This window comes from Arabidopsis thaliana, chromosome 5 (genome assembly GCF_000001735.4).
Source record: "Arabidopsis thaliana chromosome 5, partial sequence".
In the NCBI taxonomy this organism is placed as follows: domain Eukaryota; kingdom Viridiplantae; phylum Streptophyta; class Magnoliopsida; order Brassicales; family Brassicaceae; genus Arabidopsis; species Arabidopsis thaliana.
In genome coordinates, this window is record NC_003076.8 from 8,952,943 (window position 1) to 8,973,194 (window position 20,252).

At 36.2% G+C, this 20,252-nt stretch overlaps 6 protein-coding genes, 3 long non-coding RNA genes and 3 other non-coding genes across 16 annotated transcripts; 5 read left to right on the forward strand and 7 right to left on the reverse strand.

The window, feature by feature from the left end:
• The first annotated feature begins 432 nt into the window (after positions 1-432).
• Positions 433-4,397, forward strand: AT5G25754 (RNA polymerase I-associated factor PAF67). Its single transcript, NM_147917.4, has 5 exons — positions 433-975; positions 1,107-2,086; positions 2,178-2,271; positions 2,364-2,435; positions 2,525-4,397. The coding sequence occupies exons 1-5, from the start codon at positions 622-624 to the stop codon at positions 2,567-2,569; spliced, it is 1,545 nt and encodes a 514-aa protein (NP_680222.1). The 5' UTR covers positions 433-621; the 3' UTR covers positions 2,570-4,397.
• A 202-nt stretch (positions 4,398-4,599) lies between these two features.
• On the forward strand, positions 4,600-5,687 carry AT5G00470. The gene has a single exon (NR_144156.1). It is a non-coding gene; the product is annotated as an uncharacterized misc_RNA (transcript).
• A 13-nt stretch (positions 5,688-5,700) lies between these two features.
• AT5G25755 (uncharacterized protein) lies at positions 5,701-8,026 on the reverse strand. 2 transcript variants are annotated; one of them, NM_001343946.1, is made up of 6 exons: positions 7,895-8,026; positions 7,648-7,797; positions 6,733-6,786; positions 6,417-6,624; positions 6,264-6,307; positions 5,701-6,041 (listed from the first exon to the last, which is right to left on the reverse strand). In NM_001343946.1, the coding sequence occupies exons 2-4, from the start codon at positions 7,703-7,705 to the stop codon at positions 6,548-6,550; spliced, it is 189 nt and encodes a 62-aa protein (NP_001332190.1). In that variant the 5' UTR covers positions 7,706-7,797; positions 7,895-8,026; the 3' UTR covers positions 5,701-6,041; positions 6,264-6,307; positions 6,417-6,547. The 2 variants fall into 2 exon arrangements, with proteins under 2 accessions (NP_001332190.1, NP_001332189.1); NM_001343945.1 differs by having other exon boundaries at positions 6,391-6,624.
• On the forward strand, positions 6,412-7,132 carry AT5G04055. Its single transcript, NR_142728.1, has one exon. It is a non-coding gene; the product is annotated as an other RNA (long non-coding RNA).
• Positions 8,027-8,545: 519 nt separating the features above from the next.
• Positions 8,546-10,208, reverse strand: AT5G25756 (uncharacterized protein). The gene is made up of 3 exons (NM_001343947.1): positions 10,124-10,208; positions 9,622-9,732; positions 8,546-8,624 (listed from the first exon to the last, which is right to left on the reverse strand). The coding sequence occupies exons 2-3, from the start codon at positions 9,647-9,649 to the stop codon at positions 8,569-8,571; spliced, it is 84 nt and encodes a 27-aa protein (NP_001331988.1). The 5' UTR covers positions 9,650-9,732; positions 10,124-10,208; the 3' UTR covers positions 8,546-8,568.
• On the reverse strand, positions 9,996-10,861 carry AT5G04065. Its single transcript, NR_142729.1, has 2 exons — positions 10,654-10,861; positions 9,996-10,189 (listed from the first exon to the last, which is right to left on the reverse strand). It is a non-coding gene; the product is annotated as an other RNA (long non-coding RNA).
• On the forward strand, positions 10,355-10,573 carry AT5G04075. The gene has a single exon (NR_142730.1). It is a non-coding gene; the product is annotated as an other RNA (long non-coding RNA).
• A 1,341-nt stretch (positions 10,862-12,202) lies between the features above and the next one.
• AT5G25757 (RNA polymerase I-associated factor PAF67) lies at positions 12,203-14,698 on the reverse strand. The gene is made up of 5 exons (NM_147918.5): positions 14,165-14,698; positions 13,054-14,033; positions 12,869-12,962; positions 12,705-12,776; positions 12,203-12,617 (listed from the first exon to the last, which is right to left on the reverse strand). Exons 1-5 carry the CDS (start codon positions 14,516-14,518, stop codon positions 12,573-12,575), a joined length of 1,545 nt encoding a protein of 514 aa, NP_680223.1. The 5' UTR covers positions 14,519-14,698; the 3' UTR covers positions 12,203-12,572.
• Positions 14,699-14,712: 14 nt separating this feature from the next.
• Positions 14,713-16,427, forward strand: PEX4 (peroxin4). Of its 2 annotated transcripts, NM_122477.2 has the most exons (5): positions 14,713-14,776; positions 15,010-15,046; positions 15,130-15,378; positions 15,461-15,590; positions 16,143-16,407. In NM_122477.2, the coding sequence occupies exons 2-5, from the start codon at positions 15,041-15,043 to the stop codon at positions 16,229-16,231; spliced, it is 474 nt and encodes a 157-aa protein (NP_568476.1). In that variant the 5' UTR covers positions 14,713-14,776; positions 15,010-15,040; the 3' UTR covers positions 16,232-16,407. The 2 variants fall into 2 exon arrangements, with proteins under 2 accessions (NP_568476.1, NP_001031939.1); NM_001036862.2 differs by having other exon boundaries at positions 14,753-15,046; positions 16,143-16,427.
• AT5G25770 (alpha/beta-Hydrolases superfamily protein) lies at positions 16,273-19,183 on the reverse strand. Of its 3 annotated transcripts, none has more exons than NM_203106.3 (14): positions 18,969-19,183; positions 18,731-18,887; positions 18,369-18,487; positions 18,194-18,264; positions 18,037-18,117; positions 17,821-17,949; positions 17,642-17,728; positions 17,484-17,537; positions 17,311-17,401; positions 17,153-17,223; positions 16,976-17,045; positions 16,731-16,877; positions 16,556-16,653; positions 16,273-16,470 (listed from the first exon to the last, which is right to left on the reverse strand). In NM_203106.3, exons 2-14 carry the CDS (start codon positions 18,862-18,864, stop codon positions 16,366-16,368), a joined length of 1,257 nt encoding a protein of 418 aa, NP_974835.1. In that variant the 5' UTR covers positions 18,865-18,887; positions 18,969-19,183; the 3' UTR covers positions 16,273-16,365. The 3 variants fall into 3 exon arrangements, with proteins under 3 accessions (NP_974835.1, NP_001078622.1, NP_197949.2); NM_001085153.2 differs by having other exon boundaries at positions 18,369-18,496; NM_122478.4 differs by having other exon boundaries at positions 18,369-18,887.
• A 340-nt stretch (positions 19,184-19,523) lies between these two features.
• On the reverse strand, positions 19,524-19,676 carry U4.5. The gene has a single exon (NR_142731.1). It is a non-coding gene; the product is annotated as an other RNA (small nuclear RNA).
• A 189-nt stretch (positions 19,677-19,865) lies between these two features.
• U1.4 lies at positions 19,866-20,029 on the reverse strand. Its single transcript, NR_142732.1, has one exon. It is a non-coding gene; the product is annotated as an other RNA (small nuclear RNA).
• Between the last annotated feature and the right edge of the window lie 223 nt (positions 20,030-20,252).

The following is a 20,252-nucleotide window of genomic DNA, read 5'->3' on the forward strand; positions in this document are numbered from 1 at the left end:
TATGATCCAAAATATGCCATTTGCTCGCTTTTGTGGTTTTCGATTGTCTTTTGCTTTATCCAATTCAAATTGTGGCGTAATATCTGCAAAACTTACAATGATTTCGTTGAAGATGAAGAAGATGTTGCTAAGAATCTAATACAATCACTTGGAATGTTTCATTAGATCGAAAAAAAGAAAGAAAAAACGATAAGTCTCACCGGATTGGCTGAATCTGCAAGTTATTTGAGATCTAGAGACTGTGAGAGGACGAAACTGCAGGGGGGGTTGAGTTGAGTTAGTTGGCGACGAAGCTGCACGTCGGCGATGTAAAGGCGGGAATCTGAAACGAAGAGATGATTGTGGAAGAGAGAGACGGTGAAGGTGAAGAAGCTGAGACATTGAGATTTGAGAGAGAGTCAGAGTACACAAAATTAATTTCGATTCAGTTTTGGTCTAATTCGGTAAAATAGATAAACAACCGAAAAATAAATCGAGATATAAACAAACCGGTGGTAATCGTTCATTTAGTAGTAAAAGCAAACCGGAGGATAGACCCGGTGGTAATAAGGAAACCCTAGGCGGTGGAAGTGAGTTGAAGAGTTAACATTGTTGCGGCCGCTAAGAATTGATCCGGCGAGAATGGCGAGCAGCAATGAGTACGAGGAAGGTCCAGGGGAGAGGGAGAGTGGGTACGACCCGAATATGGTGCCGGATTCGGTGAAATCGTTCGTGTCACACATGTACAGACACATAAGGGACAAGAACGTGTACGAGATCCACCAGATGTGTGAGACATCGTTCCAGAGCATATCGGAGCGTCTGTTCAAGGACACGCCGTGGCCAAGTGTGGAAGCGATTGCTCCTTACGTAGACAACGACCATGTGTTCTGTCTTCTGTACCGTGAGATGTGGTTTCGACATTTGTATGCGAGGTTGTCTCCGACGTTGAAGCAGAGGATTGATTCTTATGACAACTATTGCAGCCTCTTTCAGGTCTGTTGTGGAATTCTTCTACTTCTTCTTCCTTGTTAGATAGAGATGTTGTTGATTTTGATTTCTTTTGTGTATGTATTGGCTGGGAATAAATACAAGTAAGTAGACCTTCTTCCGTTTGTTCTTTCTAGGTTGTGTTGCACGGCGTAGTGAATATGCAGTTGCCGAACCAGTGGTTGTGGGATATGGTGGATGAGTTTGTCTACCAGTTCCAAAGTTTCTGTCAATTCAGAGCAAAGCTCAAGAACAAAACAGAGGAGGAGATTGCATTGCTCAGACAGCACGATAAGGCCTGGAATGTCTATGGCGTGCTCAACTTCTTGCAAGCACTTGTGGAGAAGTCTTGTATCATCCAGATCCTTGAGCATGACAAGGATGGCCTTGAGTTCACTGAGACTGATGGCTACGATTTCAGCGGTGGCAGCAACGTCTTGAAGGTCCTCGGTTACTTCAGCATGGTCGGTCTCTTGCGTGTTCACTGCCTCCTCGGTGACTACCACACTGCTCTCAAATGGTTGCAGCCCATTGACATCACTCAGCCAGGTGTTTACACCAGTGTCATTGGTTGCCATATCGCTACTATCTACCACTATGGATTTGCCACCCTTATGTTGCGGAGGTATGTCGATGCTGTTCGTGAGTTCAACAAGATTCTCCTCTACATTTTCAAGACTAAGCAGTACCATCAAAAGTCACCTCAGTACGAGCAATTACTCAAGAAGAATGAGCAGATGTACGCTTTGCTTGCTCTCTCCCTCTCCCTCTGCCCTCAAACTAAACTCGTTGACGAGTCTGTCAACTCTCAGCTGCGAGACAAGTATGGTGAAAAGATGATGAGGATGCTGAGGTCTGACGACGAGGCCTTTGGTATTTATGATGAGCTCTTCTCTTACGCATGCCCCAAGTTTATCACCCCTTCCGCACCACCAACTTTCGAGGAACCTCTTGTCAATTACAATCAGGATGCATACAGGCTTCAGCTGAAGATGTTCCTTTACGAGGTAAAGCAGCAGCAGCTCTTGTCGGGAGTGCGGACTTTCCTGAAAGTCTACTCCTCCATTTCTCTTGCTAAGCTCGCAAACTACATGGAAGTTGATGAGCCCACTCTAAGGTCAGGGACTAACTATGGGCATTCTTATAACTATTATTACCAAATCTACTTCTCTCTTTTTCTTTGACATGTACGGGGTTTTAATTTGCAGGACCATATTGTTAACATACAAGCACAAGACCCATTCAGTTGATTCCGATGGTAGGATCATCTCCAATGCAGACATTGATTTCTTCATCAACAACGTATGTTCTTTCTTCTCTCTCTGTCTTTCTGATATCGATACTCTGGTGCTTTTACAACGTTTGTAACAACTCTAAACCTGGTGACACTGCAGGACATGATCTACGTTGTCGAATCAAAACCCGCAAAACGTTATGGTGATTTCTTCTTGCGGCAGATTGCCAAGGTATGTTGTATAAACTGAAACTAAGACTCGTGCACATCAACTCTTGTTTTGATTTTTGGGTCTTTTTCTTTTTTTCCTCCATTGCGCAGCTTGAAGGTGTGATCAACGACATGGATCGTGTCAAGCTGGAATGACGACTTTTCTGTGTTATACCTAATCATCAATGCCCAATCTGATATGATGCTTTCTCTTATAAACCATATGTTTACTTAAAGCCAAACACTTTTTTGAGTAGCTGTCTTCATGTGGTCAAATGATAACCATAAATCATCTTTCTTATGGATTATTGCTAGTTTTTTTTATTGAGTATGGCACTGAAGATTATAACCAATCTCGAGTTTCTTTCGAATTGCTAGTTCAAAAACATTGAAAGTATTCAAGGTTATGAAAATTTTAAGTCACCACTACTTGCCAACAGAATGGTTTTAAAGTCAAAGTAGAATAAATTGCTATTTGACTTTTATGTATCATAGTAACTACAGGTCTGTTCTTCGTTCTTGCTGATTACAGAATACACAGGAGTTAATCTTTTTCATCATCTTCCAAAACTATTCGACGTATACATGGTGATAAGTATCAAGCCACCAAACTCTGATTAACTTATCGCCGATCAATGTACAAACCAAAGGAGACGCCTAACATATCATCTTGGTTAGCTCATCATCTACCATTCTCACGCAGAAGCTTCTACATCAATCAGCATAAAGAATCTCTAAACAATGAGATCATCTATATAAGCAGCAATCCCCACTTGCATCTATTGCAGATATTATTCTTTTTCTTCTAGCATCTCGTCACACGTGCATATTTCTCCCGCACATGTGCTCTCTTATCACATGGTTCCCCTGCTGGATTGCTTCACCTTCAAGTCATACGAATACGTTGTTTTCTTTTGAAACGTTGCGGCAACAAAGCAACCGTACGCTTGTGTCTCCCGGGGATGTCTTCGAGCTTGGTGATAATAGGTTTTTAGGGTATCAATTCCTAAAACACTATCATATCGTTGTAATACTTAAGGTTGTCAATCCAATCTGGTGTGATGCAAACAGATGAGATATAATCAGAATTTACTAAGTCAAGCCAAGCAGAGAGTTGTCAGTTTCTAATAATCTTAATGTCGATTAACATAAATGAAATGAAACTAAAATGTGAAATGGCAATAGCAAGTAGATGAATAACAAAGCAGATGAGATAACAGACAATCAAATGGATAAAAGATTCCTAAGGATGAAGTAATCGAATAGCGTGATCTCCTTAATCTATTAAGATGGTTGATAAAACTTCACATAAGTTATCCCTACAACAAGTTCAGTAACAGATTAATTCACTACCGTGATAGAAATCCTCAAGTAAAGCTAGACACTGACCTAATCACCATTAGCGATCTCTAACTAAGCAGGCAATATCAAATCAACTTGTTAAAGCCAATACACGCTCTAAATGGCAATTGCCTTGGGATATAGACGAGTATCACTGCAATTAGTAGATCCGACATTCCATCGAACACTTTTTGAGTGCGGGAATGTCATGATTCATGTTCGAGTTGATCAGAAAGAAACAAGCAATAAGCGCAACTAATCCAGAAGAGATTCAAATATTCTAGACTCAACCAATGAAATTGGACATGGTGGATTTGGTAAAAGTCTATAAGGACCGTTAATATTGAGATTTTGAAATGTGAAAAAGTAACCGTCAATATTGAAAAAGACGATAAGATTCGGATTGAGATTTTGTCAAAAATAGTTTGATTCGTGAAAGATTTAAATTCGAACGCAAATTGTTTACCGGCCAATTTAAAATATTTTTGATTTTCATTAATTTTTATGTTAAATTTTAAAATAGAATAATTATAATAAAAATAAAATTTTAAATTTCTAGACACCATAAACAAATATGTTAATAAAATTATTTTTATCCAAAATTATAAAACTAATGTCATATAATCTAAAGATTAATAATCAATTGAGATGGTAAAGTAAAATTGGAATTTTATTTTTGTTGTGGGATCGAAAATAACAACATTTAATTATTTGGGTATTAAATTGCACATTTTTATTACTTTATTTTTTCCCAACCCAAAATTGGGAATTAAACGTCCAAATAAAAATTAGTTAAAATTTTTTTTGGGTTTTTTCCCTTTTAGAAAAGGTTTTTTTACCCCATTTTTATTCGAGATGCTTGACAATTTCATAATTGTTTAATTATTTATATATGTCAAAGTTTTCTAAAGAAGGAAAAAAATCAGAAATGCTATTAGAACATATTAGAGCAAAATATGTAAAAAAAATTGAAAGAACAAGAGCAATTAAGGGGGAAAAAACAAAAATATAATTGCATATTGTGGAATTAAGGAAATGAAAAGGAATGGAATTTAATTTAGATCATGAGATGTGTCAAATAATACTTATCATATTAGTTTTTTTTTACTAATATTTCGATCCACATGTGAACATGTGAGAGCAAAACATTATTTTATCTTTTTTTGTAAAGATAATAATCAACCAATGGAAAAGGGGATAAAAAACAAATTAAAGCAATTGGTATTTTTTTTTGCTAAACATGTCATATATAAAACGAATTAAATTGTATAGTGTGGATTATAAAATTTCGCTAAAGAGTTGTAGATATTTTAAAAGATACGCATAAACGGAATTAAGTAATGGAGTTTGCAAGAACAAAGAGGATGTTGTGGAGATTTTTTCTTAAACAATTACGTCTAAGCAAGCAATGGAACTATGGAAGGAGTAAAGAAAGCAAAAGAAAGCGAGTAACCAAATGAAAATCGTAAGCAAACAACGAAACAAGTAGAGAAGTTCATGTAAGAAATAGTGACGACGAAAGTAAAAAAGAAAAAGAAAAACCAGAGGATCAGGAAACAAGCAAACGAGTGTGTAAAGAAATTGATTGAAACAACTAAGTAAGCGAGTATCCAAGAAGAAGGCTGCCCAATGAAGTAAAGTAAATCAAGGAACCAAGAAGGAAACAAACAAACAAGTCAAGCAACGATCAAATAATCAATGAAACAAAGAAGGAATAAAGTGAACAAGTTAAACATGTAAGCAATCAGTGCAAGAAACAAGCAAGCACGTTACAAACTGAGATAAGCACAAGAAACAAACAAGAACAAGTTATTAACAAATGTACTAAAGTAGCAAGCAATGACCTAATCAATAAATCAAGAAAGCAAATATATATGCATGTGTATGCATGTATGAATGTATAAAATGTATGCATGTATGGATGTATGCATGAATGCATGTATGGATGTATGGATGTATGCATGAATGCATGTATGGATGTATGCATGAATGCATGTATGGATGTATGCATGAATGCATGTATGGATGTATGCATGAATGCACCGATATTTTGTTTTGGGATGCAGATTTTCCGGGTTCGTGAAACTGGATGTGGAAGAGGCTGATCAAGTACTCATCGTGCTTTGTGGGCTGACATAGATGTTGCTGTATCTCGTTTATCAGGTTGGTACTGGCACTTATCAATGATTGGATGAATCTGGTCCTCTAATTGATCTCACTAGCTCAAATGGTCTTCAAGTTTCTGGCATATCTCGGTTGGCAAAGTAGTGTCTCTCTCAGGTTTATCCTAATGGAACAAGAAGCAAACTGAGTTCAACAAGTTTCTTTGAGATCTAATGAACATTCTAAATTTCAGTAAGAAAGTAAGTGCATAATTGATTTGAACAGGCTCCTGAGATAAATTAAGACCAAACGAAAGAACCAAACAAGAAAATCATCATTTGCATCAGGATCATAAGAACTAATAGAATTAGGCAAAACTATAATAAGCTTAACCATAACAAGTTACCTTCCTCTACATATTTCCAATACTCGGGTTCATGCTTCACAATCCTGAAAAAGGTTTTAGCAACTTAGTTATAATAAATACCCTACGGAAAAAAGATTTGAAGTTGGAGTCAAACAAATGAAATTACTTGTGATCAAGAACATGAAAACATACATCAATCTGCTCCTGCTATTGCAGTTGAAAAGTATACTCCGGTTTTTTTAGGAGAGTTCGTGGTATCTTTTAATCTGATCCGACAACCAAACAAATAAGAAAATTAAACTGAAAGAAAAGAAAATTGGTGTCTATTGTCTAACAAGCGTAAAGGAAGTCTTTGTGATGAGCATCTTCTGAATCAGTAGCTCCCTCCAGTATACTCTATCTGAGGTCCCAATGTAAACACATTTTAATACACTTAAATCAATCTCAAGATTCAAATGGAGAGACGATGCAGAATAGTAACATAATTCATTAAAAAAATCAATATTACTCAACTTTAGCTGATCATGATCTTCTCTTGTTCTTTTTTTCCCAAGCTTCTTCCCTGTTAGAAAATACACATTTGTTAGCTAAGTTCAAGACCCATACATCTGCATTCATGTTTTCCTTAACGAATAAAGAAAGTAGAACCAAAATCAGAGTGATGATTGAATTCTAATAGAAATAAAAAAAATAGACAAGTATTGTCAAATCTAGACTCGATTTCTTACCTTTAAAAGATTTAGTGCCCTCAATACAACACAAGAAAAGAAAACAAAACCACAATGAATGATAAGGAAAACGAATTTGATAGATATCAAGAGTCGATTGCCAATATTTCTTACCTTTTTCATAGTAAAGTTCCCTCTTGTAAACCAACCGAAGAACAAATCCCTCAACACCGAACGTGGAAGGAAAAAACCATAAATCAGTATTTATGATGAGTGGTATATATTTGAGCTCAACAAAAAGAAAAGTAATTGTTACCTGCATATACTAACCAAAACCCATGAAAGAAGTCAAGAACAAATGGTAGTGGTAAAAACTTGCAGACCAAGCTATTCCAACATAAATAATTGTTGCTCTATAGTGTAGGCCATTGGAACATCAAACTTCTCATATCTTCTGAAATTTGGAGTTATGTTTATGCAAAAAAACAAATGAGTTGTGAAATATTTTCAGAGTAACGATATACCTCTACTATGATCAATCCTTATCCCCGGGGAGACTAACTATTCATGCTAAAAGGTCGTTGATGCATTCCCTTCTTTTACGGTCTGTTTAAGAACTTTTGAGAAAAGAAGGAATAAGTAGCAAAATTAGTCTCCATGATTCTAAGAGATCAAGAAAGATTCTAAGTTTGCTAAGAGAGTGACTGCAAAATTGATCGGAAAAAATCTTGAGACCAAAAAAATAAATTTCGTACCTTGTCTCATAACTATAGCAGCCATCACACATTGGATGTGAGAAATTATTCTTCCCATTCAGGCGCAAACTTCATCAATGTACTCCTGAAAAACCGAATGCTAACATAATAAAAAATAACCGCGAGAGTTTTTCACCAAATATTCTATACCTAAAGTCCATGCAAAGCAAAAACATAATAATAATAATACCAATTAACAAACCTTAGTCATGCATTTTAACTAGTAACAGTTAAACAAATGACATACCTCAGAGAAGCATCAAATTCTAATGACATATCACGATGACCAAGACTATTACCTTTATGACGCTAACCAGTCAAAACCTGCATTCTAAATTCAAACACATAAGGCATGTATGTATGCACACATGAACACATACAAAACCTGTATTCTAAATTCAAACAAATAAGGCATGTATGTATGCACACATGAACACATACATAATTAAAAATTACAAGGCTTACAATAATGTGAAGCCATTATGTCTCACCGAAAACACCTAAATCTTTTCATTCGCCTCTGTAATTATGGATAAAGAAGATGTAAAACCAAAAAAGAAAAACGATTGAATTCAATTAAGAGTAAAAATTCTAGGCTTGATTTCATACCTTTGAAAACTTGAGTGCCCTCTCGTAATCCAGCGGAAGTACAAAACCCTCAATACCACAGAAGAAAGGAAGAAAAACAAATTTGATAGAAATCCAGAGATGAGGATTGCCAATGTTTCTTTCCTTTTAAAAGTAGGGTTCCCTCTTGTAAACCCCAATGCCATAGAAGAAAGGCAAAAACAAAAAAATCAGAATGATGAGAAAGACGGATTTGATAAAGATTAGAGAGAAGAAGAAATAAACATGAAGAAATATCTTTCAAAGAGGGACTTACAAAAAAAAGGAGTACCTTGTTTCATGGTCCTCAGGAATTCATGAGGCTCTTGCTTCAGAAACTGGTTGCAAGAAATTGCAAACGAAATTAAAATCTGGAAATGTACAAATGAGATCACCTTGTACATTAGTATAAGCCATGGACATATACATATAAAAGCCCCACAATCACCTGATCAACGAGGACGTAAAGAGAGAAGATGATCATAGACCTTTATTATTGTATAACTGGAATCGTGTGAAACCGTTGATAGACGCTCAATAGTCTTCCATCTATACTATTATTGTCAAACAGAGACCTAGAACTATCTAAATAAACAAGATTAACAAGCTAGAGAGATAGTTTTGAGTAAGTGAATGAATACTTAAGAAGATTAAGAAAATGAAGTAAAAAGGTCAAACAAGTTCAGTAGGTAAGGAAATTAAGTAAGCATGTAATAAAGAAGCAAGTGAGAAAACAAGCAAGGAAGCAAGAGGCTAGTAAGGATTGAAAGAAGAAAACAAGGAAGCAAGTAAGAACCAAACAACTAAGCAAGAAGTTAAACAGGCACGCAAGGAAACAGAGAATGAAACACACAAGCATGCATGGAACAAAGGAAGAAAGCAAAAAAGTAACAGCAAATCAAGTAACCATAGAAGAAATTAAAAAAAACAAACAAGCACACAAGAAACCTAGGAAAAAAATAATCAAGCACGCATGGAACCAAGGAAATAAACAAAAAAGCACACATGGAACCTAGGAAAGAAATCAACAAGCACACATGGAACCAAGGAAGAAAACAAACAAGCACACAAGAAACCTAGGAAAGAAATCAACAAGCACACATGGAACCAAGGAAGGAAACAAACAAGCACACAAGAAACCTAAGAAAGAAATCAACAAGCACACATGGAACCAAGGAAGGAAACAAACAAGCACACAAGAAACCAAGGAAGGAAATCAACAAGCACACATGGAACCAAGGAAAGAAATCAACAAGCACACAAGAAACCTAGGAAAGAATTCAACAAGCACGCCTGGAACCAATGAAGAAACAAACAAGCAATGAAGAAAAAAGAGAAAACAAGGTAGCTAGTGACTCGAGATGATACCTTGTAGAAAGAAAACAATCTTCTCCATCTTTCTCCATTACAAGTGCAAAATGATAAAGATTTGTCCTCAATTAGTGTCTCCTCCGTCCAGAAAGTGAATAGATTGACATCCTACCAAAAACAATCTAGAGAAAATCAAATTTGAACCGGAAATGTTAATAGGAATGATATTGAACCTAAAGTTCTACATATAATATGATCAAATGAACGTATCCAATAAGGAACAAGAGCACTAAATATACAACTTTGATGCATTCTATACAGACAAAAGAATTTGTTTTGATTCCCAAACCATGATATCATCACCATATTATAGTTAATCTTCACATAAAAGAAAATTTCTGAGAAAGATCAAAACCAGGAAAAAGGGATGCAGAGAAGCGGAACTCATATCTTTGATAATCTTCTCTTAGAGTAGAGAGATCACAGATGATTAGACCTTCAAAATTAACAAAACCACTAAAATTTCAAAGTAACTTCTGACTTTGGGAATTCAATTTACCAAGAGAAACTCGAATCACAAAGAGCGAAGATAAACCGTCTTCTTCTTCTTCTTTCAGGCAAAGAAGACTTCAACGATCTGTTACATCAAAAAAAAAAAGTAATCCAAAAGAATCAGAACAAGAACAAGAGCAATATGTAGACCAAAAACAGAGCCACAAAACCCACTTTGTTACGATTACCAGCCACGACCACCGCTTCCTCCGTAACTTCATCCCTCACGGCTCTCCACCGCCCTCCGTATCTACCGCCATCCTCCACCGTCGGTGATGCTACGACCATCCAAACAAAATCCCCTCAATCGTAAAGTCTCGCGATCGTTAATGATCTTTCAAAACCTAATTAAAAGTTTTTAAAAAAAAAATCACAAATCAGAAGTATCCATCAGATGAAATACAAAATCAATCAACCTCTGGACTCATAAAAGCAGATGGATTAACGTCACGATTCGGAAAAACGAAGTAACAGAGAGACATCGTAATAGTACTCGAATCAAATTAATAGAAAGAAACACAAAATTAGAAACAAAACCATCTTAATTAGGGAATCGATTGTCTGATCGTCGAATAGTCGCCGGAGAAAACAATCGTCGGTGATCATAAACTTCTTCAGATGTTTGCCGAAAATAAAAATTTAGGGATTCGAAATAACGAGAGAAATCAGAGAGAGAGACTTGGAACGTTATAATTGTTCTTCAAACGGTCTTCTTCAAACGGTCATAGAGAAAAAAAGATGATCCAATCAAAGATCCGTTTCAAACGTAAAACCTCAATTCCAGCTTTGTACACGTGTGTGTCATAATCCCCTTGTGTAATTGGTGTGAAAGCCTAAAGCTTGAGCTTAACCAGAATTTTAGAATTTAAAAAAGTTGGTTTACTGTAAAAGGCCTATTTTTTTTGGTTAAAGCTTAACCATGTTGTAAAACCACCGTGATCTCGTGAATAATTTTAAATTTTTTCGGTTTGATTTAAAATCTAAATATACATTTTCGCAACACTTTAACTTTAATGAAATGAATCTTCGAATTGGAAGTTATTTATAAATAATGTCATTGATATTAATTATTATCAATTAATTAATATTCTTAATTACTAATATTTCTTTATCTAATATATTTCTACTAATTCTAATTACTTTAAAAAAAAAAATCTTAAGACATTATTAATATTATACTTTAGTAAAAGATAAATTTTATAGTTATTTAGAGTTTATTAAACATTTAGATATATTGAAAGTTTATTAAAAGATAAATTTATAGTTATTTAAAGTTATTGATACACAACAAAGTAAAAATAACTTTCAATATTTTTATTAAAGTTTGCAATAATAAAATACTAACGAAAAAATAACAGCTAGTGTTAACGAAAAGTTACGATGAAAAGACACTAAAGAAAAGTTGCGAAAAAGACACTATCAATATTAGCGGAAAGTTACAATAAAAAGATACAAAAAAAAAATAATCGTCAATATTTAAACGGAAATTTGCGATATATGAAACACAACCGAAAAACAACCGTCAATATTATAACGGAAAGTTGCAATAAAGAGATATAACCAAAAAAAAATAACCGTCAATTGTTTTACGAAGTTACGATAAAAAGACAAACGAAAAATAACCATCGATATTAACAGAAAGTTACGATGAGAAAACACAAATAAAAAGTAACGATAAAAAGACAATAAAGAAAAAAATAACCGTCTATATAAATAGAAAGTTATGATAAAAAGACACAAACGAAAAAAGTAGTTATCCCCACCAAAAAATAACTGTTAATATTAAAATGACTGATACAAACGAAAAGTTGCGATAAAAATGTACTAAAAAAAAAAATAACCGGCAATGTTAGCGGAAAGTTACGATGAAAAGACATGAACACATAAATAATCGTCAACATTTTTAACTAAATGTTGTGATAATAAAATACAACCGTTCAGAACAGCAAAACACAATTTTTTGGATTCATCATAAAACAAATAATTTGTGGTAAAAGACTTTACGTCATTTGTTCTCTTTTGGTTTTTTGTTCACCTGTTTGTTTGTTATAGAAGAAAGTGACTTTAATGAATTAGCGATGAAACAATTATAAATGATTCGATGACACTACAATTTCACTATTGTTGATGAGATTGAGACAATCATATAATTTTCTAACAGAAGAACAAGAAAGCTTGCACATCTTAAACGGAAAAAGTTGTACTACTGAAGACTAAACTCGTCGTTGGCATATAGAAACAGGACAAATAGTTCGAAAGGAACTCGATCAAAAACTGAACTGCCATACTCAATATGAAAAAAAAAAATGGCAATAATTCAAAACAAAAATGATTTATGGTTGAAATTTGAAGACAGTTACTCAAAAAGTGTTTGGCTCCAGGTAAACTTATGGTTTATAAGAGAAAGCATCATATCAGATTGGGCATTGATAATTAGGTGTAACACAGAAAAGTCGTCATTCCAGCTTGACACGATCCATGTCGTTGATCACACCTTCAAGCTGCGCAATGGAGGAAAAAAAAGAAGAGCCAAAGATCAAAACAAGAGTTCATGTGCACTAGTCTTAGTTTCAGTTTATACAACATACCTTGGCAATCTGCCGCAAGAAGAAATCACCATAACGTTTTGCGGGTTTTGATTCGACAACGTAGATCATGTCCTGCAGTGTCACCAGGTTTAGAGTTGTTACAAACGTTGTAAAAGCACCAGAGTATAGATATCAGAAAGACAGAGAGAGAAGAAAGAACATACGTTGTTGATGAAGAAATCAATGTCTGCATTGGAGATGATCCTACCATCGGAATCAACTGAATGGGTCTTGTGCTTGTATGTTAACAATATGGTCCTGCAAATTAAAACCCCGTACATGTCAAAGAAAAAGAGAGAAGTAGATTTGGTAATAATAGTTATAAGAATGCCCATAGTTAGTCCCTGACCTTAGAGTGGGCTCATCAACTTCCATGTAGTTTGCGAGCTTAGCAAGAGAAATGGAGGAGTAGACTTTCAGGAAAGTCCGCACTCCCGACAAGAGCTGCTGCTGCTTTACCTCGTAAAGGAACATCTTCAGCTGAAGCCTGTATGCATCCTGATTGTAATTGACAAGAGGTTCCTCGAAAGTTGGTGGTGCGGAAGGGGTGATAAACTTGGGGCATGCGTAAGAGAAGAGCTCATCATAAATACCAAAGGCCTCGTCGTCAGACCTCAGCATCCTCATCATCTTTTCACCATACTTGTCTCGCAGCTGAGAGTTGACAGACTCGTCAACGAGTTTAGTTTGAGGGCAGAGGGAGAGGGAGAGAGCAAGCAAAGCGTACATCTGCTCATTCTTCTTGAGTAATTGCTCGTACTGAGGTGACTTTTGATGGTACTGCTTAGTCTTGAAAATGTAGAGGAGAATCTTGTTGAACTCACGAACAGCATCGACATACCTCCGCAACATAAGGGTGGCAAATCCATAGTGGTAGATAGTAGCGATATGGCAACCAATGACACTGGTGTAAACACCTGGCTGAGTGATGTCAATGGGCTGCAACCATTTGAGAGCAGTGTGGTAGTCACCGAGGAGGCAGTGAACACGCAAGAGACCGACCATGCTGAAGTAACCGAGGACCTTCAAGACGTTGCTGCCACCGCTGAAATCGTAGCCATCAGTCTCAGTGAACTCAAGGCCATCCTTGTCATGCTCAAGGATCTGGATGATACAAGACTTCTCCACAAGTGCTTGCAAGAAGTTGAGCACGCCATAGACATTCCAGGCCTTATCGTGCTGTCTGAGCAATGCAATCTCCTCCTCTGTTTTGTTCTTGAGCTTTGCTCTGAATTGACAGAAACTTTGGAACTGGTAGACAAACTCATCCACCATATCCCACAACCACTGGTTCGGCAACTGCATATTCACTACGCCGTGCAACACAACCTAGAAAGAACAAACGGAAGAAGGTCTACTTACTTGTATTTATTCCCAGCCAATACATACACAAAAGAAATCAAAATCAACAACATCTCTATCTAACAAGGAAGAAGAAGTAGAAGAATTCCACAACAGACCTGAAAGAGGCTGCAATAGTTGTCATAAGAATCAATCCTCTGCTTCAACGTCGGAGACAACCTCGCATACAAATGTCGAAACCACATCTCACGGTACAGAAGACAGAACACATGGTCGTTGTCTACGTAAGGAGCAATCGCTTCCACACTTGGCCACGGCGTGTCCTTGAACAGACGCTCCGATATGCTCTGGAACGATGTCTCACACATCTGGTGGATCTCGTACACGTTCTTATCCCTTATGTGTCTGTACATGTGTGACACGAACGACTTCACCGAATCCGGCACCATATTTGGGTCGTACCCACTCTCCCTCTCCCCCGGACCTTCCTCATACTCATTGCTGCTCGCCATTCTCGCCGGATCAATTCTTAGCGGCCGCAACAATGTTAGCTCTTAACTCACTACCACCGCCTAGGGTTTCCTTATTACCACCGGTTCTATCATCCGGTTTCGTTTCCTTATTACCACCGGTTCTATCATCCGGTTATGTTTTTTTATAAAGTCATTTTAATAAAACTTTCTATGGTTCGGAAAAAAAAAACTTCACATAATCATCGCTATTCTCTCTCTCTCTCTCTCTCTCTCTCTCTCTCGCTCTCATATTTGCAGGTAAAGCTTCGTTGATTCGTCCTCTTTATGTTCAATTATAGTTTCGCATCCCTCCTATGTCTTTCTTTCTAGATCTTAAAGCAGAGTCATTGCTTAACCCTAATTATCACTGTTCTTGTATAAAACACTTTTCACCTAATCATTGAGATTGTTACGGGATCTGATAATTGCGTCTGTGAATTACAAGAAATTAGGGTTTATTTCTTCTTGATTTTAGATTGATCTTTTTGCAGTTGACAATTCGTTCTCTTTGGGAAATTAGAGATGCAGGTAAATTGCTTAATTTTTTTTTTGTTTTGTTGCAAATTCTCTGTGTATGTTTATGATTTGATTTGATTTGATTGATGTAATAGGCATCAAGAGCGCGACTGTTTAAAGAATACAAAGAGGTACAGCGAGAGAAAGTAGCAGATCCTGATATTCAATTGATCTGTGACGATACCAACATATTCAAATGGACCGCTCTTATCAAAGGACCTTCGGAGACTCCTTACGAAGGCGGTGTTTTTCAGCTTGCTTTTTCTGTTCCTGAACCTTATCCTTTGCAACCTCCTCAAGTTCGATTCTTGACCAAGATATTCCATCCTAATGTTCATTTCAAGGTTTGCATCTCTTTTTATAACAACCTTCTCCTGTGATAAAAGGAAACGCAGGTTTTTTAGTTAGTACTTGGGAATTTTGTAGACAGGAGAAATATGTCTCGACATTTTGAAGAATGCTTGGAGTCCTGCTTGGACGCTTCAGTCTGTGTGTAGAGCTATCATAGCATTGATGGCTCATCCTGAGCCGGACAGTCCTCTTAACTGCGACTCAGGTACAAAATGCTAGTTTAGTGTTTTCAAAAATGTAACCATGGGCGTTCGGGTATTCGGTTTGGTTCCCGTTCGGTTCTAGTTCGGTTCCGATTCTTTCTGTTCTCGATTTTAGGATCCATATAGGAACCGAAACAGTTTCAGTTCGGTTCAGGTTCGGGTTCGGTTCTGAAGTTTAGGATCCATTAGAATATTTTATTTCGAATATTTCAGATATTTTTTGTCTTTTTTTCCGGATATTTTGGTGTTTTTATATATTTTTCCTTATTTGGGTATTTTTGATTATTCAAACTAAAAATAACTAATATCTTTGGATATATAATCATATTTCGGATACGCAAAATATTTTGGTTCGGTTCGGGTTCAGTTCTAATTACTTTGGTTCTAGAATTTAGGATCTATTTGAGTAGTTTACCATTTCGGGTCGGATTCGGGTTGCTTCAGTTCGGATTCGGTTCTTTCAGTTTGATTATTATGCCCATGCCTAGTTTTTATAGTAAGCAACTGTTTTTTTTTTCTACTGACGCTTTTGTTGTGGTTGCTATGGAAAAAAGGGAATCTTCTAAGATCTGGTGATGTGAGAGGGTTCAATTCAATGGCACAAATGTATACACGCCTCGCCGCTATGCCTAAGAAAGGATGATGATGATGATGATCCTCTTGCTTTTTTTTTGTTTTTTTTTTTGAAATTTGTAATGATATTGATTTGCGAGAGTGAATACATTATTAACGAGAAGAAGATGATTCTTCTTTATTAGTTCACAATATTACAATCTGTCAAGTTGTCATATCTTCTTGTTTAAGGAATTTGTCAAACCAGTCTGATGATTCTTTGATCATGAAACTCGTCGCTTCGTGTCCAACTCCATCTTCTGCTTTGAACTGCTCTCTCGAAACATCAAAAGTTTTTCTTTTTCAATTCTCTATCTGGTTGCAATAGTGTTTAAAGGTTAGATCAGTGATTTACCTTGAAGTTTCCAGGAGAAGCTGTTTCCTTATACGCCTTTTCAGCTCTCTTTAACGCAAGTTCTAGTCCGCCAAGAGGACATCGAGGATCATTTGCGCCTGCATATGAAATCCGAGAAAACTTGTAAGTTTGTTGGTAGTTAGTGAGATCATACATATATATTGATTGTGCTCACCGTTAAGGATGTAAAGAGGCCGTGGAGCAATCACTGGTAATGAGTACGGTGAATCAAACTTCGAAGCTAGGCCAGGAGCTATTCTGTTCCACACCTTCTCGACTAGTTCTTTGTCGATTATGTTCTTTCCGAGATCAATCCTTGCTTCTGGAACCATAGAAGAAGAAAAAAAGCAAAGGAATTAATTATAATCCTCATACTTATTATATTGAATCATATTTTTTGTATGTTTTTCAAAATCTGACCTTCAAATAAAGGTTTGATACTGTTGACTCTTGCTTCCCACTCATCATTCTCTATTGCCCATCTAAAACCCTGCAACATACAAAACATTGACAAGTTTTTTGAATTACGAAACCATCCTCATACTCACTCATACAAGGAAGAATAGGCCTCATAGTTGCTGCTATCTTGTTAAGCACCTGAACACCGATTAATGGGACAACCACGGAATAGCGAGTGTCAGCTGCAGCAGCAAACCAAGCATGCATCCCTGTAATATGCTTTAACAATGAACAAAATTAGTATATATAATTACTCTTAATACAAATCTTGCTACTCAATTTGTTGTATAACTGACCTCCTAGCGAAATACCGGTGATTCCTATCTTTTTCGGGTCTATATCATCCCTCTGAGTAAGATATTCAGCTAGTTTGATCAAATCCCATACCTGAGAAAGACAACGATAAGATGTGTTAACACTCTAAAGTGTAACCAGAAAATGAAAGCTAAAAAGAGACAAATGTTTATACAGTATCAAAGATAAAAGGCATAGTGTTTCCATTTCTCCAAGATGATATAAGAGCCTGCATCGAAATTTTACACCAAAGAGAAAAAAAAAAAAACATATCAGAACTCAAAAGACTAGAAGAACCATTAGATAAACGAAGATTCGTAACAACGATATTACATCTCGATATGCAGTTTTGCAATCAGCACGTTCACCGTGGTAACGAGAGTCTAAACCGATGGCTACATATCCCCGCGAAGCATATGCCTAAGTGAAAAAAAAAACACAAAGTATAATCAACAGTACTATGTTGATTAAAGAAGAAATCAAAAGTTATGAAATTGTGGTGGTTGTTTTACTTCAAGCCATGGCCTTAACCATTCTTTGTTTGTGTTTGTGCCATGCATAAACACAATCGCTGGCCTTTTTTCTTCACTTCTCTCTTTCAAGCTTAAAATAAGCAAAGGTAATTTCCCTTGCTCTGAATCCTTAAACCATTACATAGAAAACAGTTTATAACACATACAAAAATAATCAGAAATTTGTTGAATATATCTTTTTTAACAAAATGTTACCTCAGTGTGCAAATGAATGTTTTCTTCTTTAAGCATATCTTTTAACTTACCAATGTTTTCTTTTGGACAAGACTCTATTGCCTGTGTTTCGTAATGAATCGTTCACTTTTGTACGAAAAAAAATGTTTGTAGAAAAAAGAGAGATATCTGATCTTACTGTGGTAGAAGGAACATCAGCTTGAAAGAGAGGATTCTCGATAGGATTTGAAGAATCGGCTATTAATGGAACTGGAGATTAAGATTAAGAGATTAATCAATTTAAAATCTGTGATTAAGAGATGGGGAAATTAAAATGAAAAAATAGTTAATTTAAACAAAAATTGATTATTAACCTTGGGGTGATCGTCGACTATGAAGAAGACGAAGAAACTGCAATCTAAACATTTGGGGTTGAGTAATCGGCGATTCCATATCTCCGGTGGTGATCGGTGGGAGAACAAGATTCTGTGTTCTGTTTTTTCTTTTGTTACGAAATTTATGTCAACGGCATGCAATTTCACAATTATCTACATGACTCTTAATGACGTGTTTTAGTTAGCTTTAAATACCTTTTTGTTTTCTTTAATGTTATCTTTAATAAAAACACTTTTTATATTTGTCGTCACATATTTTGTTTTCTATTGCATTTGGTTAGATACTTTTTAAAAAAATTTCGATAAGTTAAATGAAATTGAAAAAAAATCAAATCACATGCCTTGCACCAACTGGTATTGGAGAGGGAACATTGTTTCCTTGAGTTATATGTGAAATCTGGACAAGAAGAAACAAGAAAATATTTAACAATCGACAGCTACAAACTTGAGAAGCTCTCCTCCAAGTCATCATCATTCAGTGCCGTGTGAATGGAAAATCTGCACGAGGAAGAACAAACAAAGAGTCAACACCTTCATCTTGGTTATCAATTGGACTAGACACGATAAGATGAAAAATACCGATGCGGTTTTTGGTTGGATCTATCGAACAGAGATGGTTGTGAGAGGAAGGATCTTTCGCAGCAGACCGCCTCTAAGAAATTATGTTTCAGAAACCAAGAAAAAAAGGACAAGGTTCTAAATCACATGTCCTTTTTCATACTTAAATGATGACAATGAAAAGTCTCTTTCAGCTTTTAAGATGATGAAAAAATGAAAAGTTTATCATTGACTCGGATGTAGACAAGGTTTCTGCAATACTTGTGCATTTGCTCTGTTTGATAAGTCAACATTTTCGTTTTTTTTGCCAATCATGCTTGATGCTTCCATTCTTTTGGATAGGTTTATTCTATAGAGTGGAACTGACCAATGTCTCATATTGGTACCGAATCTACATGGACTCTCTATTCTTCTTGAATCAGCATTACCGTTGAAATATATTGCGCTCTCTCATTGCTTCTGTGTTTTTGGCTTCTTTAATATATACATAGGTGAAAGGTCTACTAACTATCAGAACTTTCTTTATTGATTCCAATAAGATTAATGAGGCCAAATATTGAACTAGGGAATTGTAGGGCTTTACCCCGAAGGGAGCCCTTCCAGAAATTCTCGAAGGCCCTAGACAAGCTTAGGCCTAGGAGGGGGTTTGGAAATAGTTTTCAACCAGCAATAGACGCGCCTCGGTTAAGACCTCATTAGCTGCGTCATTGCCCCAAGCGCAAAGATACTTTTCAAGGGACCAAATCCTCTTTGCTTTATAGTCACACAATACCCATCATCTTGATACTTACTTCCGATGTGGGACTCTATATACCCAAAGACAAATATCAAAAGGTTGTCAAAATTTTCAATTAGTGATCAACAAGACAACTAGTTTGTTATTATAGGAAGATATGAAGATTAAGACTAATGATGGTAGGGGCTGCGCGAACGCAAACCCCCTCTGCCACAAATAATGACGCAGGCTCTTCCTCATGGGAAGACCTTAAGCATAGCACCCCAGCGTTATGTGCAATGCGGTCACTAGCCTAGGCCACTCGTCTTATTGATCACGAGTTGACCCCGTCCAGGTAAGTAATTTGCTCTAACCAGCCACTTCTCTATTTATACTCCTGTAGTACCCAGTCATTGTTTCTAGTCTAGCGATGTGGGATAATTATCACTTACACACATCCTACCGTTTAATGGTACTGCTATCCAACAACGCGCTGTTCTCTTACACATGAGTTTGATAAGATTAGTCAGTGAACCAAATGTTATTCAAAGCCAAATGACGATTAATAAATTCTCATTTCCATCATGTAT

Bases quoted from the DNA above. Each gene is read 5' to 3' on its own strand.
- AT5G25754 (NM_147917.4), top strand. From the start codon at position 622: ATGGCGAGCAGCAATGAGTACGAGGAAGGTCCAGGGGAGAGGGAGAGT. The intron at 2,087-2,177 runs GTCAGGGACTAA...TTTAATTTGCAG, and splicing joins GTTGATGAGCCCACTCTAAG to GACCATATTGTTAACATACA. The intron at 2,436-2,524 runs GTATGTTGTATA...TCCATTGCGCAG, and splicing joins TCTTGCGGCAGATTGCCAAG to CTTGAAGGTGTGATCAACGA.
- AT5G25755 (NM_001343946.1), bottom strand. From the start codon at position 7,705: ATGGGAAGAATAATTTCTCACATCCAATGTGTGATGGCTGCTATAGTT. The intron at 6,787-7,647 runs GTACGAAATTTA...ATTTTCTAACAG, and splicing joins TGCTATAGTTATGAGACAAG to GGAAGAAGCTTGGGAAAAAA. The intron at 6,625-6,732 runs GTAATATTGATT...TTGGGACCTCAG, and splicing joins TCATGATCAGCTAAAGTTGA to ATAGAGTATACTGGAGGGAG.
- AT5G25756 (NM_001343947.1), bottom strand. From the start codon at position 9,649: ATGGAGAAGATTGTTTTCTTTCTACAAG. The intron at 8,625-9,621 runs GTATCATCTCGA...GTACATTTCCAG, and splicing joins GATTGTTTTCTTTCTACAAG to ATTTTAATTTCGTTTGCAAT.
- AT5G25757 (NM_147918.5), bottom strand. From the start codon at position 14,518: ATGGCGAGCAGCAATGAGTATGAGGAAGGTCCGGGGGAGAGGGAGAGT. The intron at 12,963-13,053 runs GTCAGGGACTAA...TTTAATTTGCAG, and splicing joins GTTGATGAGCCCACTCTAAG to GACCATATTGTTAACATACA. The intron at 12,618-12,704 runs GTATGTTGTATA...TCCATTGCGCAG, and splicing joins TCTTGCGGCAGATTGCCAAG to CTTGAAGGTGTGATCAACGA.
- PEX4 (NM_122477.2), top strand. The intron at 15,379-15,460 runs GTTTGCATCTCT...GGAATTTTGTAG, and splicing joins ATCCTAATGTTCATTTCAAG to ACAGGAGAAATATGTCTCGA. The intron at 15,591-16,142 runs GTACAAAATGCT...TATGGAAAAAAG, and splicing joins TCCTCTTAACTGCGACTCAG to GGAATCTTCTAAGATCTGGT.
- AT5G25770 (NM_001085153.2), bottom strand. From the start codon at position 18,864: ATGATGATGACTTGGAGGAGAGCTTCTCAAGTTTGTAGCTGTCGATTG. The intron at 17,538-17,641 runs GTAATATCGTTG...ATTTCGATGCAG, and splicing joins GCAAAACTGCATATCGAGAT to GCTCTTATATCATCTTGGAG. The intron at 16,654-16,730 runs GTGAGCACAATC...TTTCATATGCAG, and splicing joins GCCTCTTTACATCCTTAACG to GCGCAAATGATCCTCGATGT.